At 63.9% G+C, this 16,186-nt stretch overlaps 1 protein-coding gene across 3 annotated transcripts in view; it reads left to right on the top strand.

The window, feature by feature from the left end:
- Nucleotides 1–16,186, top strand: part of COL5A1 (collagen type V alpha 1 chain) — a 171,986-nt gene that overhangs the window by 29,603 nt on the left and 126,197 nt on the right. For all 3 annotated transcript variants that reach the window (XM_066366730.1, XM_066366729.1, XM_066366728.1), the window contains exons 2-4: nt 6,497–6,664; nt 11,821–12,034; nt 13,284–13,446. In XM_066366730.1, the coding sequence (XP_066222827.1) occupies nt 6,497–6,664; nt 11,821–12,034; nt 13,284–13,446 (545 nt within the window). The remainder of the gene's footprint in view (nt 1–6,496; nt 6,665–11,820; nt 12,035–13,283; nt 13,447–16,186) is intronic.

Genomic DNA, 16,186 nt, shown 5'->3' with positions numbered 1-16,186 from the left:
CTTGGCACTTCTGGGAGGACAGACGCCATGGCAGCGAGTTGGGGGACGGTCTCAGGTGGTGGGGGGCTGTTTCCCCAGTGTGGCGGGGAGCCCGGCGATGGGCCCCAGGTTCCACGCTCTGGGGGCTGCGGTCTCACCCCTGTGACAGCCACGGGGTGGCCGTGAGTCAGTGGAGGAGGCAGGACTTCCGCCATGGCTCCGGGGCGGCCACCGCGGGTCCTGCAGTGCCAGGCCTCAGCCCAGTTCTTGCTGACCGGACACTTGTTCCCGTGGCTGCGGGTTCACGGGGACGTCCAGCTGGACCTCCACAGGGCTTGTTCGTTTCGGAACCTGCTGGGTGGACCTCCCAAGGGGGCCGGGTGGAGGCCGGTGCGGGGTGGGGGGCTCAGCACCTCCGTCCCGTAAGAGCTGTGGCTCTTTCTGCTTCCGGGAGCTGTGAGGTGGGAGCTCACGAGGACCTCAGGGAGAGCAGGCGTGCGCCCACAGGCGTGAGACGACCGCGGTGGGTGTCTGCCTGGCGCCCGCCCGTGGTCCACGGGCCCAGGAAAGCAGGTGGATGCTCTGGGGGTTCCAGGGATCCCGTCCTCGTGCTGAGTGGAAGGAAGGGAGTCAGGACTGGGTGGATCAGGAGCTGAGGGCGGCTCAGTTCTGGCCTGAGAGGCACCGGCTGGCTGTGTGAGGGTCACTCCCTTCCCTGTGACCGCCTTGGGGCCTCTGACCAGTTCCTCCGGGGCTGATGGAGTGGTCGTGTCTCCTCTGCTCTCAGCGCCCTAGTGAGGTGGGCTCTTAGTTACAAGTGGAAGCACCACTCATATCGTCGCCCCCCACCCCTGCCTGTCATGTGTGAGAACTGTGGGTTCACTCACTCAGTCATTCAACAAACGTGGCCCAGAGCACTGCTGGGCATGGAGCTCCGCCCACACGGAAGGCTCCGCCCCTCCCCAGCTGCTGCTTGGTGTCCCTTCAATATCAGCTCCGGGATGGGACCTCCTGGTGTGTATGTGGGGGGGGGATAATTAAACCCTGAAAGTGCAGTCTGATGGGTCCTCGGGCTGAGTTGTTTTGTTCTAAGGCCCCCCCCCCGGCCCCTGACGCCAGGCTCCAGGGCTGGAGGACACCTGGGGACACAGGGCACTGATGTCAGCACTTGTTGGGGGGTCACCCCTCCCTGAGTGTTGCTGGGCCCTGGCCTGGGGCTGGCAGGATACGGGTAGCGTTGGTCGGGAGGCTGACTGATGGGGCCGCCCAGACTTCTTTCTGCGGCACTCTGGGTGGTGTAGCTCGAGGTGGTGGCCCCAGGCCCTCGCCTGGTCCCTTCCTTGGTCCCCTCCTGCATGCGGGCTGTTCGCTGTGGCTTTGCTGATCAGCGGAGGAGCGTTCTGCCCCAGGGGTGGGGGTTCCACTTGCAAAGGCAGGCGGCCGTGAGCTCGAGATGGTCCTCAGCCGGCCGCAGCCATGCTGCCTTGCTCTGGGCACTGTCCAGACGCCAGCTGACCCCCAGGGTCCAACTCTCACTCCTGCTGGCAGCAGCCGCCCCCTTCCATCTGCTGCCTCGGGTGCCCGTGCCCGAGCCAGCGTCCAGTCGCAAGCCACGTCCCCAGGATGGGAGCACACGTCTCCGCCCCACCCTGTCACGGGCTGGCTGGCTGCGGAGGCCCGTTCTCGGCAGGGCTGTGTGCCACGTCCCCGGGGCTCGCCCTCTGGTTTAGTCTCGGTCCTGCCCCTCTGCAAACACACCCTGGGTCACCTCGGCACGCTGGTGGTCACGCTGCGTGCGGCGGTCCTGCTGGGCAGCTGTGCCAGCGTCCTGTGTCCTGCAGCTGTGAGGTGAGGGGACGGCAGGCCCTGGGGTGACACGGAGCCCTGTGACCTTGCTCTTCCAGTCTTGGCTCTGAATAGGCACAGGGCGGCCGGTGCTCAGAGGGGATTGTGGAAACAGTTGTCGGTGAGGCGCGGAGGCCCTTGTGTGGTCGGTGATTGGCCCGTTCGTCTGTCCGTCCATCCATCCGTCTGTCCTCCCCTCCCCTGTGTCTGAGCTCCTCCTGTGTGCCCTGCTGTCACCCTGCTTTCCGGGGCCTTCACGCTGCCTTTTTAGCGCGTGCCACCCAGAGCTCAACAACACGTTTCCAGATCCGTTCTCCCGTCTGCCTTCACGCTGAAACCCGGCCCTGCAGGGCGGCCCGGCGACCCGGGCATTACGGCAGGGTCCAGCTCGCCTAGCTCAGGCAGTGGGCACCGGGACAGGAACAAGGGGCCTTCCTCTGGGCACGTTTCGGAAGACGTGGCCTCCTCGAAGCTGCATGCTGGCCCCTGACACTGGGGGCCGGGAGGAGAGCTCTGTCATTTGGGGCCCTTGCTGGCTGCCCCCCCCCCGCCCCAGGTGGCTCCCTGTCCCAGGCAGGCTCAGCGCGCAAAGGTTTGGGCAAAGAGACAGAGTGCGGGAACCAGGCCCTTCCACAGAGCCGGGGAGAGCCGGGGAGGTGGGGACACAGGGCACCCGCCAGTGAGCCGCCCCGAGACTTCAAGAGGTCTCTGCTGCGGATTCCTCCGGGACCCCGTGGCGCTGGTCCCAGCCCTGGCACACGGCCCAGGCCCCGGAGCACAGAGGCCACCGCCTCCCTCTCATGTACCAGCTCCCTGGGACTCTGCCCCGTGCGGCCTCGTTTGCCCCTGAACCCTGACGGCAAAGGGGTTTGGGACCCGTTGTTTCAGCTCCCGGGAGCCGCAGAGCAGGACGGCACGGGCTCAGCCTGGAAGGGGGGGTGGCTGGAGCCCGAGGGAGCCGAGGTGAGCCCCTGGCTGCTGCGGGGACCCGTTCCCCCTATGCGGGCGACCCCGCTCACTGCAGGGCTCCATGGCACCGCCAAGCTCCGCTGCACAGCACCCTGGGTGCGCTCCTGAGTCTCAGAGAGCTGCCCCGGCCCGGCGTGGGGGCCGGTGGTCAGTTCCCTCTCTGTCCGACTGAGCCCCGGGAGAGCTGCCCCGGCCCGGCGTGGGGGCTGGTGGTCAGTTCCCTCTCTGTCCGACTGAGCCCCCGGAGAGCCGCGTGGTCAGTTCCCTTTCTGTCCGACTGAGCCCCCGGAGAGCCACCCCGGCCCGGCGTGGGGGCCGGTGGTCAGTTCCCTTTCTGTCCGACTGAGCCCCCGGAGAGCCGCCCCGGCCCGGCGTGGGGGCCGGTGGTCAGTTCCCTCTCTGTCCGACTGAGCCCCCGGGACGCCCCGGCCCAGCCTGGGGGCCACGTGGCCAGTTCCCTTTCTGTCTGACTGAGCCCCCGGGACGCCCCGGCCCAGCCTGGGGGCCGCGTGGCCAGTTCCCTTTCTGTCCGACTGAGCCCCCGGAGAGCCGCCCCGGCCCGGCGTGGGGGCCGCGTGGCCAGTTCCCTCTCTGTCCGACTGAGCCCCCGGAGAGCCACCCCGGCCCGGCGTGGGGGCCGGTGGTCAGTTCCCTCTCTGTCTGACTGAGCCCCCGGGACCCCCAAGGCTGGCCTCGAGGGAGGGGACGGATGTCCTTGCTCAGCCACCGAGGAGGAGGAGAGCGGGGAGAAGCCACAGTTGGCCCAGTTCCGGGGCGCTGTGAGTTGTGTCGGGGCTCCGTGTGTAGCTCTGCTCGCTGGCCTCAGACAGGACGTGACCCCTAAATCTCCGCGGGGGGTGATGCCAGGCTCACACCCCCTGCACCTGTTCCAAAGCCGATGGTGTTCCCCAGCGGGGTGCTCACCCTGATGCAGGAGCGGAGCCTCCTGGTATCGGAAGAGACAGTCCCTGAAGGGGAGGCTCCGTGTCCCAGGCAGGACGGCCCACAGAAGGCCTGCGCTGCCAGCTCCCTCCCGGGCGCCTGCCGTGCCTTTTATACAACATGAAAAAAAAGACTCTTTTAGCTCTGGCCCAGGGAAGCCCTGGCTGGCAGGAGGGGTGGCATCGGGCCTGGAAAGGTCTGGTGGCCTTTTCAACTTGTTGCAACAAGTGGCCTATAAACAGGTCCCGGAAGTCCCTGGGAAACAGCTTTCCCGCCAGCAATCGAGAAAACAGGCCCACAGGCCGGCGTCTGGGAAGAGCATCACGGGCTGGGATCTCTGATGCCTCCCCTGGCCACCGCCGCGCTTGGAACCGAATCTGAGAGATGAGCTGGAGCTCGGCACGGTGTCACGGTGGCAGGTGAGCCAGCGCCTGGCACGGCCATCTCTTCCCACGGGCGAGGCCAAGCCTGGGGCCGTGCCGGGCACCTGCGCCTGGCTCTGCTTCCAAGGTCAAGTGGACAGGCCTCTGGCCAGGACCGTGTGGGGCCGGGGGAGGGGTTATCCGTGCCGCGCCCTTTGGAGGGGCCAGTGAGGTGCTGCCTGGGAAGGTCCACGGGGCCGCAGAGACAGTGACCCCCTGGAGGAGTGGAGGCCAGCCTGGACCGGGTGCGCAGGGTGGGGGGCCCATGCTGCACCCCCCCTTCCTACCCTACAGCTTCCTTACGAGGTGGGAAATCCCCGCCTTCTGAGGACGGTGACGGGGCTGCAGCAAAGCCACAGGGGAGCAGTGCCAGCCCTGGGGTAGGGGCGCGGGGCTCTGGGACCCTGGTACACGGAGCATTCGGGGCACTGGGATGGGGCCGCGCTGTGTGACGGAGAGGTGCAGCTTCCCTTCCCGCCTGCCGGTCTCTGTGGATGCTGTGTGTTCCCTCACTCCGAGCTTGTCATGGTTGGGGGGGGGGGTACAGGGTGCATCTGCCCCGCCCTCAGCACCGTGCACAGTGCCAGGCTCGGCCACCTGGGCCCCCACCCCTGCGATGGCCGTGCCCAGCTCCGGGGGCAGCGGCTGGGTGCAGGGTTCCTCAGAAGCCAGTGAAGGGGAGACCGACATCGGGGGTCCTTTCTCCCTTCTGAATCCTCTACCCTTGTTTAGAAAGTGGGACTTTCCCCCGAGTGGGTCCGAAGCCTGTACTAACCCCCTGAGGAGGAAGGCCAGTGAGCTGGTCAGTGGAATAGAGGAGAAGGATCAGCGGTCCCAGGGGCAAGCTTTGCACGGGCAGTGCGGGCTGACCTTTTCGCAACAGGTGTCGGCTTCCAGTGTGAATTGGTGTAACCATAAGGACAATTTGTTGGCCTAGGTAGATCCTGCCTGCATCAGGTACTGCTTGATCCAGGAGCCTGAGCAATGTGGCGAGAGTCCGTCTCTCCGCACGCTCAGACAGGTGCTCCCTGCAGCCCTGAGAGGTGGCCGCCTGCAGCTCCAGGTTCATGGTCCCGGAGTAAGTGGGCAGCAGAGCTCGGAGAGTTCCTCTTTCCCAAAGGAAAGTGTTCTAGGCTTGGCCCGGTCACGTGCCCACCCTGAGCTGACCCCCTGGGACGGAGGGCGCGTGGCCAGCCCCGCCCATGCTCACGTGAATGCTGGCGGCTGGGTCCCCTCCCATGAATGCTGGCGGCTGGGTCCCCCAAGCCCCTGGGTGTCTCCCCAGCTCTGCCCGCGTGCCCTGTCACTTTGACTCCAAGCGTGAGTTTGCTCTCTCTGCCGGGACTCCAAGGGGGCCCCTGGGTTGCCGTGACACGAGCTGAACTTCCCACGTGTAAACAGCTTTAGTTAGGGGTGGCGGTGGGGGGGGCACAGAGGCCGTCTTTTCCGTGGGAGCGGTGGGGCGGGGGGGCGGGACAGCTGAGCTCTGTGGTCGAGGCGTGGCTTGCGTGGGACTCCAGGGGCCCCCTGACCTTCTCTGAGGAGCCCTGGGCGAGGGGCAGGAACTTCCGGAAAGGGGCGCAGGGACCCCTCCTCCCTCGCCCTTGGTCCCGCGCTCTCGTGCAGGTAGACGTAGGTCTCCCGAGGGGGGATGGGATGCTGCTGCCCGCTGTGGTGGGCACGTGATGCTTCGATCGGCTCTGCAGTCCCTCGGAGGCAGAAGCCCTTGGAAGCTGCTGGACCCCGATTTCGGGAGCTGTCAACCACTCCCGGGTCCTGAGCCGGCCCTCTGCCTGGCCGCCCCCCTCGGCAGCCGAGTCGCACCCGCCTTCCAGCTTCGGCATGGGGTGGATGGCGCCGAGGCTCTGAGAGGAGGTGTCTGGAAGCCAGGGTGGCGTGGACCTGGGGGGCAGAGGGGAGGGGGCGCAGTGTCAGCTCTGAACCGGGACAGCGTCGCCATCGGGCGGAGCACACGAGGGTCAGCTGCTGGTGTGCGGACCGGGAGTGGGAACCCGGGCTGCCCAGCGGGTGTGCGTGTTTCTCCAGGCTTCCCCCTACCCGGCTCCTGAGCCGGCTCCGAGCCGTTCCCGTCCCCGCACCCCGCCCCCTCCGGCCCCCAGGGGCTCCTGAGCCAGCCGTTCCCGCCCCCCGCCCCGCCCCCTCCGGCCCCCAGGGGCTCCTGCACCAGCCGTTCCCGCCCCCGCACCCCGCCCCCTCCGGCCCCCAGGGGCTCCTGAGCCGGCTCCGAGCCGTTCCCGCCCCCCCACCCCGCCCCCTCCGGCCCCCAGGGGCTCCTGCACCAGCCGCGGCTGACCCCTCGCCTCCTTTGGTCGTTTCAGCTCATCCAGCAGACCTCCTGAGGGTTCTGGACTTCCACAACCTGCCCGACGGAATCACCAAGACCCCCGGGTTCTGCACGACGCGCCGCTCTTCCAAGGGCCCGGACGTTGCTTACAGGGTCACCAAAGACGCCCAGCTCAGCGCGCCCACCAAGCAGCTGTACCCTGGTAAGGGACGCGCCCTGTGTGTGCCTCGGGGGGAGGTGGTGGCGGTGGGTACGTCTCCCCCATCCTGCCCCCAGCCGGGAGCTGTGCCCGCAGCCTGCGTGCGGCGAGAACACGCTTGCCTTTCCAGGAAGCCCCGGTGACGAGCCCGGTTTGACCCCGTTTTAGGGAAAGCCCAGCCCCCGCAGCCGGCAGCCGGCACCGTGCACCACCCAAGGCAGGCGTGTGGAGCCTCGCTGTCCTCACTGCCCTGCCACATCTCCAAGTAGGGGCATCTCCAGCGGCAGACAGGCTGGCCGGACCCCAGATGCACAGAGGGGGATGGGTGGTCCCTGGGGCACGAGGTGGAGGGGAATGTCGGGGTCACGGGAGAGAAAGTGCTTCCAGACAGACAGGAGCTTAATTGGGGGCAATGACATTAAGGGACACATGAATCACGCACATCACGACTCCCAGCAGGAGAAGGGCGGGCTTTTAATGAGAATCGATCGCCCAGCGGCAGAGCCCTGCTTTGAACGACCGGGTTGTCCCTGGTCACCGGGCCGTGGTGCAGTGTGTGGCACCCCGCTCCTCCCCGCCACCTCGGAGTCAGTTACATGCTCTGGGCCTCTCTGGACGAGGTTCGACAGGCCAGTGACAAAGAGTCTCTCTCTTCGTGGTACACGAGCTCATCTTTCTGGTTCAGCTCAGAAGGGGACCCGGCAGGGGACCTCGGGCAGGTCGACCCCCACTGGAGGGAGGGGATGCTTTGTGATGGTTAGAAGACTGTGCACCATCTTCTTGGTGACTTGAATGCCACCCGGACATCAAACCCAGAATCTTGACAAGTCGTTGGGTCTTTCTGTTTGTTCCACGTCCCCACTGGGTCCCTGAAGGGACACACCCTCGTTCAGGGGCTGCACTTTCGCCCCCGCTGACCCTCTCTCCCGGACCTCTGTGGGTTACTTACCCCAGCTGTTTTCTCCGCCTTCGTCAACTCCGTGAGGCTGGGTCAGCCTTTTTTAAGGTCATCCTTTTGGGTTGATGAGATCACTCAGAGACCCCGGGTCCCCTGCAAGATCCTTTGAGGAGCCCACCGGCGGGCGTCCGAGTCACCCTGGGTCCAGCTGTCCAGCCTCGAGACGGTGACTCATCATTGCAGACGGAGGTCACTGTCGCGGCAGCCCCCCCCCCCCCGGTCCACTTCCCTCCAAGAACTGGGGTGTGGGGTGTGGTTCCTTTCTCATCACGCCTAGAGAAGTACTTCTTATCCTTCAGGGGCGAACACGCTTCTTAGAGTCATCCTCTGGAAGCTCCCGTGCCTCTCCGGCCAGAATCGCATCTTCCTGCTCCGTGTCCCCAGTTTAGAATTCCCACCCTGGGGGGCCGACCGCCCAGGACTGTCTGGAGCAAAGGCCCCTGCACCACGCCAGCCCCGTGTTGTCACAGGACAAGGCCGTGCGTGGACAAGGCCTCTTCGCTCAGAGCTAGCCTGTGGTCACTTTGCTGACAATGCTTTTTAGACCAGGGGTAGTCAACCTTTTTATACCTACCGCCCACTTCTGTATCTCTGTGAGTAGTAACATTTTCTAACCGCCCACCGGTTCCACAGTCATGGTGATTTATAAAGTAGGGAAGTCACTTTAGTTTATAAAATTTATAAAGCAGAATTACAGCAAGTTAAAGCATATAATAATAATTACTTACCAAGTACTTTATGTCGGATTTTCGCTAAGTTTGGCAGAATAAATCTTTATAAAACAACTTACTATAGTTCAATCTATCTTTTTATTTATACTTTGGTTGCTCCACTACCACCCACCATGAAAGCTGGAGCGCCTCTTAGTGGGCGGTAGGGACCAGGTTGACTACCACTAGTGGGCGGTAGGGACCAGGTTGACCACCACTAGTGGGCGGTAGGGACCAGGTTGACCACCACTAGTGGGCAGTAGGGACCAGGTTGACCACCACGGCTTCATCCACATCCCTGTCACCCCGTTCCAGGCCACGGGCACAACAAACCCACTGGAGTTAGTGTCCTTGTAGCTGCCTCCCGGGGGGCATTGTATTATGGCAAAGGGTCCCCCTGGAATCTCAGAATACAGGCTGGTTATTGGGGGTCGGGTAGGAATCCTTAAAGAGGGAGAAGACACGTTTTAAAGCCTGTTTTTTTCCCTAAGCACTCAAATTAGGAACGTGATTAGGCTCCCGGTCTGACTCTAGAAGGCTCTTCTAGGGCCTCCTGGTCATAATTAACTCGCAACGCAGAATGGGTGCCTAGTTCACGATCGCCTCATTGTAGCCACGGAAACCGGAGGCTGCTTCCACTGCGGATGTGTGTGTGTGTGTGTGTGTGGGGGGGGGTTCAGCGGGCCCTTCTGAGGGTCCCACAGTGTTGAGTCCTGGGACCCCGGGCAAGGACATCCGTAGGGGTCAGTGCAGTGTGAGGTAGTGACCCCGGGATCTGATGAAACGGGACGTTCCTCTGCTCCTGTGGCCTTGGAACCCCGTGCCACTTGTCACCTTTGTCTTCCAGAGAGTGGCTGTGTCCGCTGGGCGGCTGCGGGGAAGGGGTGGCGTGGTCAGGGTCCACAGCGAGGCTGGGGGCTCGGGGGCTTCTCTGTTCCCACGCCGAGGACCAAGGTGCTCCCTCTAGTTTGTCCTCCCCTGCTCGTGCTGGGGCTCCCAGATCAGCCTCCGTCCAGCAGCACAGCCTGTGCGGTAACCGTTGGCTTACTGGGGATTCAGTTTAATGGCACGTGCATTTATTAAAGTCCTGCTGTATACCCAAGCGGCTCCAGCTGCCCGTAGGCCTCAGCTGAAGTGACGAGGAAATGGCGTAAGGAAGTTAAGGACCTCTTGCCGAGCCCCCCCCCCCCCCCCACTCCGGACTCCCAACCCTCATTGTGACTTTTCTCTGAGAGATAGAGCCCCCGGGGCTGGACTGCAGCTCTCTTCTCCCCGCCCGGGTAGTGACAGAGTGTGCCGGGATCCCGCGCGTGTCACGGCCGGAAGGGACCCCATCTCTCGAGTGACAATAAAATCCATTGTTCTTTTGCCAAAGAGAGAGAGTCATGGCAAGCCCAGTTTCTTTCTTCCCCTTTCAGGCTCTCTGGGTTGAGAAGGTCGGTCACCCCAGTGGTTTAAACATCAGGGAAGCAGGCGGATGAGCGGTCCCGGGCCGTGTCTCGGGCGGAGACGCGAGCTCTGTCTCGCTGCCCGCCGGCTCACTCTTCGCGACAGGTGTCCCAAGGGCAGGTGGCCCTGTGAAATGAGAGGCAGGGAGTCACTGGCTCGGATCACCATCGCACAGTCTGCGCCCTGGGCGTGGACAGTGAGTGACCTCTGAGATGCTTCCGGTCAGACACACGCCTGGGGCCGGGTGCAGCCCGCGAGGTCCGGCCGCTGGCCTGGCGGCGGGGTCTCCTCCGGGGGCTGCTCTGTCTGTGGGTGGTCCCCCCTCACGTTCCACACTTGGAGGGAGGGTGTGCGGCTGGCGCTGTGTGGCCACAGTGGTCTGGAAGTGGAAAGGCGGCCTGAGTCGGCTCCGCACTGACCACCTCACCTGCCACCTGGAGCTGTCCCCAGCTCTCGGGCAGGCGGGGGGCCTTGAGCGGTCCCCCTGGGGGCAGGGCGGGGCCAGGGCACTGAGCACAGCCAACCGACCCCAGCGTCCAGCTCATGAACACAGGTGCCTGGCCCCTGGCTGGAGGCGCTGGCCTTTCCCTGCTGGACCTCAGCCAGACGTTGGTGTCCCTGGGACAGATGGTCTCCGCCCGCCTCTGTCTCGGCCTCAAGACCACACATGACCCCCCGAGCTGGCCTTCAGTGTCACTGTGCAGAGCAGCTGTGGTCCCCTCCCCGCTCTCGTCCTCGCAAGAGCTCTGCATGCTGGTCCTACGGAGGACGCAGCGCCCACCGCGGTTTCCTCCTCCGGCCTTCGGGGGTCTTAGGACACCCCTGGCCTGGGGCTCTGGGTGTCCTCTTCTCGGCTGCACGGCACCCGGCTGCACTGCCGGGCTGCCCGGCCATGCGGCAGTTCTACCAGCAGAGGGCACCCACAGATCAGAACTGGCGATCCGGGCCATCTGGTTGACCTTGTTACAGGCCCCAAGGAGCAGCTGTGCATGGGCCCCTTCCTTCTCCAGGCCCTGGGCCAGACCCCCCGCCCTCGCTAGCCCTGCTGGGCGTGAGCAGCTACAGGGCAGGCTCTGCCCCTCCCCACTCTGTGTGTGTCCATTTGACACCTGGGGGGGGGTCCACTCCTGGCCGGTGCTGGGAAGCACACTGACTAGGGCTGACCGTTTCTGGCCGGCTGGACCCCACATTGATTAGCCCACGCGCTCGGGGGGCTCTGCGGGTCCCCAGGCTCATGGCAGAATTGCAGATTGCACAAGGTGGCAGGAGACCCCCAGGGGGCGCAGGGGCCCAGGCTTCCTGTGCCCTGGCAGGAACGGGGTGGCGTGCGTGCATGCGTGTGTGTAGAGGTCTGGAGTGTGTCGGGCAGGGCCCCCTGGGGTCTGGCTTTGAAGGACTTCCCCTGTTCCTGGCCTGGGTTGTAGGGAGCACTCCTGGCCTGGGTTGCAGGGAGCACTCCCCGCCCCTCAGCACAACGGCCTTCTTCCTTCCTTCGTTTCTTTCTTTGAAATTTGGACTCAAGTCTTTCGGTTTCCTTCTACTTTTTCTCTGTTTCGCGTGTCAACCAGGAAATGGCAGAAAGTGCCGTTCTCACCGCTCTCCTGCCTCTTGTGACCCCCCCTCTTCCAAGAGGCGCTGAATAGGAAACAGCCCCTCTGCTGGGCAGGGGTCTGGGCGCTGACGAGGGTCCGAGGACGCGTCTGCGCCTGCCCTGCTGTGCGCGGCTCCCGTTCCGGGAGGTTCCCGTCGGGACTTCTACACAGATGTGTTCAGGTGTGGGAGCGGAGGAGGCGGCTGGGGGGACCCAGGGAGCTTTGCCTTTAAACCGAGCCAGGAAGGGGTCAGGCGTGGCCACGTGGGGACAGGCAGGGCTGCAGGCACAGTTTGATCCAGGGGCGGCTGTGTGCCGTCCTCTGCAGCGGGCTCGCCTGGGCCCTGAGCTGGCTGGCTTGTTTGTTGTGGAGGCTGGGTGGGCGTGGTTGGGGGGGACGGGGAGCGGGGGGGCTTCCCGACGGCCTGCTCATCTCCGCCCTCCGTTCCAGCGTCTGCGTTTCCCGAGGACTTCTCCATTCTGACCACTGTGAAAGCCAAGAAGGGCAGCCAGGCCTTCCTGGTCTCCATCTACAACGAGCAGGGCATCCAGCAGATCGGCCTGGAGATGGGCCGCTCGCCCGTCTTCCTCTACGAGGACCACACGGGGAGACCGGGCCCGGAGGACTACCCCCTCTTCAGGGGCATCAACCTGTCAGATGGCAAGTAAGTGGGCGCCCCTCCGCCACCCGGGCCTGCTGGAGGGTCTGGCCGGCCACTGACGCCCCACGTTCCGGAAGGGGGTGCTTCACGGCAGCAGGTGCTGAGAAGAGCGCGGGGCTCGGGGTCCCGAGAGCTGGGTCCTGGCCGCTCTTCTCCCCGGGGCCTCCCGTGTCCCCGGGGTGCAGTCACTGAACCCCATCCCAGCGCCAGCCTCCCGGTTCAGAGAGGGACCCAGGACATGGGGTGCTTGTACCCTGTTCCTTCCACCAAGGACTTAAGTAACCCTGACGGGTGCCGGCACAGTTAGATGGGGGCCGGGGGAGGAATGATTAAAAAGCAGGCAGACCTTGACCCTGGCCGGTTGGCTCAGTGGTAGAGCGTCGGCCTGGCGTGCAGAAGTCCCGGGTTCGATTCCTGGCCAGGGCACACAGGAGAAGCACCCATCTGCTTCTCCACCCCTCCCCCTCTCCTTCCTCTCTGTCTCTCTCTTCCCCTCCCGTAGCCGAGGCTCCACTGGAGCAAAGATGGCTCGGGCGCTGGGGATGGCTCCTTGGCCTCTGTCCCAGGTGCTAGAGTGGCTCTGGTCGTGACAGAGCGACTCCCCAGAGGGGCAGAGCATCGCCCCCTGGTGGGCGTGCCGGGTGGATCCCGGTCGGGCGCATGCGGGAGTCAGTCTGTCTGTCTCTCCCCGTTTCCGGCTTCAGAAAAATACAGAAGAAAAAAAAAAAAAAAAAAAGGGCAGGCAGACCTTTCCCAGGATCCTGGTGGGCGCAGGCCTAAACTCTGGTCGTTTGAAAGTCGCCTCTTCGGCGGCTGAGGCCGTGCGCCAGGAAGGCCTTCACGACGCGGCACCTGTGTGTCTCGCTGAGAGTTTCCCGTGGGTCTGGGGTTCCATCGTTCCCTCCCAGACTCAGTCTCTCATGTGTTCTGGGGGTTCAGATGCTCCACCTAGGGCTGTGCCCTCGTGTGTCCCTGCACTTGACCCCTCCCCCATGAGCCCACTCCGGGTCTCAGAGCTTGCCTGCGCTTGGGGCTTCCCCACGAACTGACCTCATCCGAGAGACGAGAAATCGCAGGCTTCCCGAGGCAGAGGGAGTCCCACGATGGCGGGTTGTGTGGCTGGGGTCCAGCTCCCAGAGGCTCGGTCCCACCAGGATGGGACGGTGCAGGACATTGGGCCTCTTCCTTGCGTCCCCAGTCGTTGGTGACCAGAGCCCCCTTCGCCCACCCTGGCTGGCTCTTTCCTTCGCAGGTGGCACAGGATCGCGCTCAGCGTCCACAAGAAGAATGTCACCTTGCTCCTGGACTGTAAAAAGAAGGCCACCAAGTTCCTCGACCGCAGTGACCACCCCATCATAGATGTCAACGGGATCATCGTGTTCGGCACCCGGATTCTGGACGAGGAGGTGTTTGAGGTGAGCAGGCGTGGCGGGCTGTTCCCTGTGCCCCCTGGGACAGGCGTGGGCGGGCGGTCACGGCTCGGCCGGAGCCTCCAGTGGCTGTTGTCGGCTGGCCTGTCACTTCCATCGGGGTGCCCGGAAAAGTTCAGATGCCCAGGCTCCGCCTCCTGAGGTCCTGCGGCCGGGCCTGGGCACCTGTGTTCTCGGAGGCTCTGCAGTGACCAGTGCTCCCTCTGGCTCTGGCTCCGTGAGGGCCGGGACCCTGTCTTTTACATGCCCGGGCTGTGGGGGAGGGTTTGGGGGCGTCCAGGGCTCCGTAGCTCAGGTGCGTTTGGAAACCGCCAGGGGGGGTGGTCTCTGAGGGCCTCCTCCAGCTCTCGGAGTCTGTGGTGGGGTCCCCCAGACAGAGGACGTTTACCCCTGTCGCCCTCGAGGGCCAGCGTGAGCTTCCCGGCCGGCTCACACACTCGGCCTTGTGCTCATGTCCATGTTTCAATGGCGCCGTTCTCACCAGAGCTCACGCTGAGGCGGGGTCCCCGGGTCCGTGCGTCTGCTCGGGGATGGGGGGTCCGCCACACTGGACAGGCACCGACCGGACCCCGGGGCTCTCCTCGGGGCACCGGCTAAGAGGGAGCACATGCTCGCTGCTCCGTGTCTGTTTTTTTGTTTTTTTTTTTCTTTCTTCTGAAGCTGGAAACAGGGAGAGACAGTCAGACAGACTCCCGCATGCGCCCTACCGGGATCCACCCGGCACGCCCACCATGGGGCAACGCTCTGCCCACCAGGGGGCGATGCTCTGTCCCTCCGGGGCGTCGCTCTGCCGTGACCAGAGCCACTCTAGCGCCTGGGGCAGAGGCCAAGGAGCCATCCCCAGCACCCGGGCCATCTTTGCTCCAGTGGAGCCTTGGCTGCGGGAGGGGAAGAGAGAGACAGAGAGGAAGGAGAGGGGGAGGGGTGGAGAAGCAGATGGGCGCTTCTCCTGTGTGTCCTGGCCGGGAATCGAACCCGGGACTTCTGCACGCCAGGCCGACGCTCTACCACTGAGCCAACTGGCCAGGGCTTAAAAGTTTTAAAGATTTTTAAAAAGTTTACTCTGTATCTATCCTGATACCCAAAGTCCCCCTCAGGTTTTGGGCAATTTGTCCACCTTTTCATTCATTCAATGATATGTCACCAGTGGAATGCCCCGTGCTGTCCTCAGCCAGCTGGGAGGTGGCTTCGGGGCTCTCCTGGGGAGCTGGGCGGCGTGGCACAGACTGGGATGGAGTTCTTGCCGGTGGAGACCTCTTGCTGGTGGGAAGAGCCAGGTAAACCAGATATCCCTCATTGAGCATTAGGACTCTCATTTGTTAACTGTGGGGACCAGTCATGATGCCTCGGGAGAGGTTGGGGGACATCGGGGGGGGGGGCTCGCCTACGAAAGGCACGGCATGGGTACCAGCTCGGTGACCGGGAGCCAGGGTCACTGCTGCCGCTGCCCATTTTCCTGTTGGTGGAAGTGCTGAGTCGGCAGGCGGGAGGCGGTGCTGAGGTCAGCGGTGCTGAGGTCAGCGGTGCACGGCAGGCTCGAGTTAATTTACGGTGCGGTGGCTTTTCCGTGCCGGGTGAGTCTTTGTCATTCCTGGTGACTTGTGTGCTCACACTGCGGCTTTTATTGGAAAGAGTCCGGAAAAAGCTTTATCGATCTTTTAAAGAGAAAAAAGAAAATTAGGGTCCTAAAACAAATGCTGCGCTTCCTTGGTTTCTGACGGAGCCAGGGAAGCCGCGTTCCCGTGAGCGCAGACGTGTGAAGGTTCCCACTGCGCTGGGCATCGCCCGCGGAGTCAGGCCTGGCTGCCCGGTCTGTCCGAGACTCGGCCTCCCTGTCTGTCAGGTGGGGGCGATCGCCGGGCCGACCCTGCGCGGTGGACGTGTGGGGCCTGGGTCTGAGCGGCCCGCGGCCGGCGTTCCGTGACGGCCCCTGCCTCAGTGATGGACAGGTGGAACCGTCAGCGATCTCTGACGAGACACGGACTGCGGCTGGGACGGCCCGTTGTCCTCTGCTTGTCTGTCATGGTGAGGCCGAAGGCAGGAAGGCTGCTGGTGGTGACCGCAGGGCAGGAAGTTGTCCCAGATTCTGGAGGGCCACTCTCCCGGCCGTGGCTTCGGTCCGAGTGACGGTGACTGCCGTGTCGAGAGGCGACGTTTGCCGACTGCAAGTGGTTCACGTTCCGCAGGACATGGTCGCCCTCCTGCCCCCGGGATCTCCTGGCTGTCTGTGGACCTGTGCATGTTGAAAATGTGGCCTGTGTCTTTTTTGTGTGACAGAGACAGAGAGAGGGACACATAGGGACAGACAGACAGGAAGGCAGAGAGATGAGAAGCATCAGTTCTTCATTGCAGCACCTCAGTTGTTCATTGATGGCTTTCTCATATGTGCCTTGACTGGGAGGCTCCAGCAGAGCCAGTGACCCCTTGCTCAAGCCATCGACCTTGGGCTCAAGCCAGCGACCTTTGGGCTCAAGCCAGTGACCATGGGGTCACATCTATGATCCCACACTCAAGCCAGTGACCCTGCACTCAAGCTGATGAGTCCGCGCTCAAGCCTGATGAGCCTGCATTCGAGCCAGCAACCTTGGGGTTTCGAACCTGGGTCCTCCACGTCCCAGTCCGACATTCTCTCCACTGCGCCACCTCCTGGTCAGGTGTGGTCTTCGTGAAGACGGGCAGAACACGGTGAAGCCATCGGGAACTAGTCTTCCGACCCCTGTGCAAA

The sequence above is a fragment of the Saccopteryx leptura genome, chromosome 2 (genome assembly GCF_036850995.1).
Source record: "Saccopteryx leptura isolate mSacLep1 chromosome 2, mSacLep1_pri_phased_curated, whole genome shotgun sequence".
NCBI lineage: Eukaryota > Metazoa > Chordata > Mammalia > Chiroptera > Emballonuridae > Saccopteryx > Saccopteryx leptura.
Note: the sequence above shows the minus strand (reverse complement) of the source record. Positions and strands in the feature narration are given on the sequence as shown.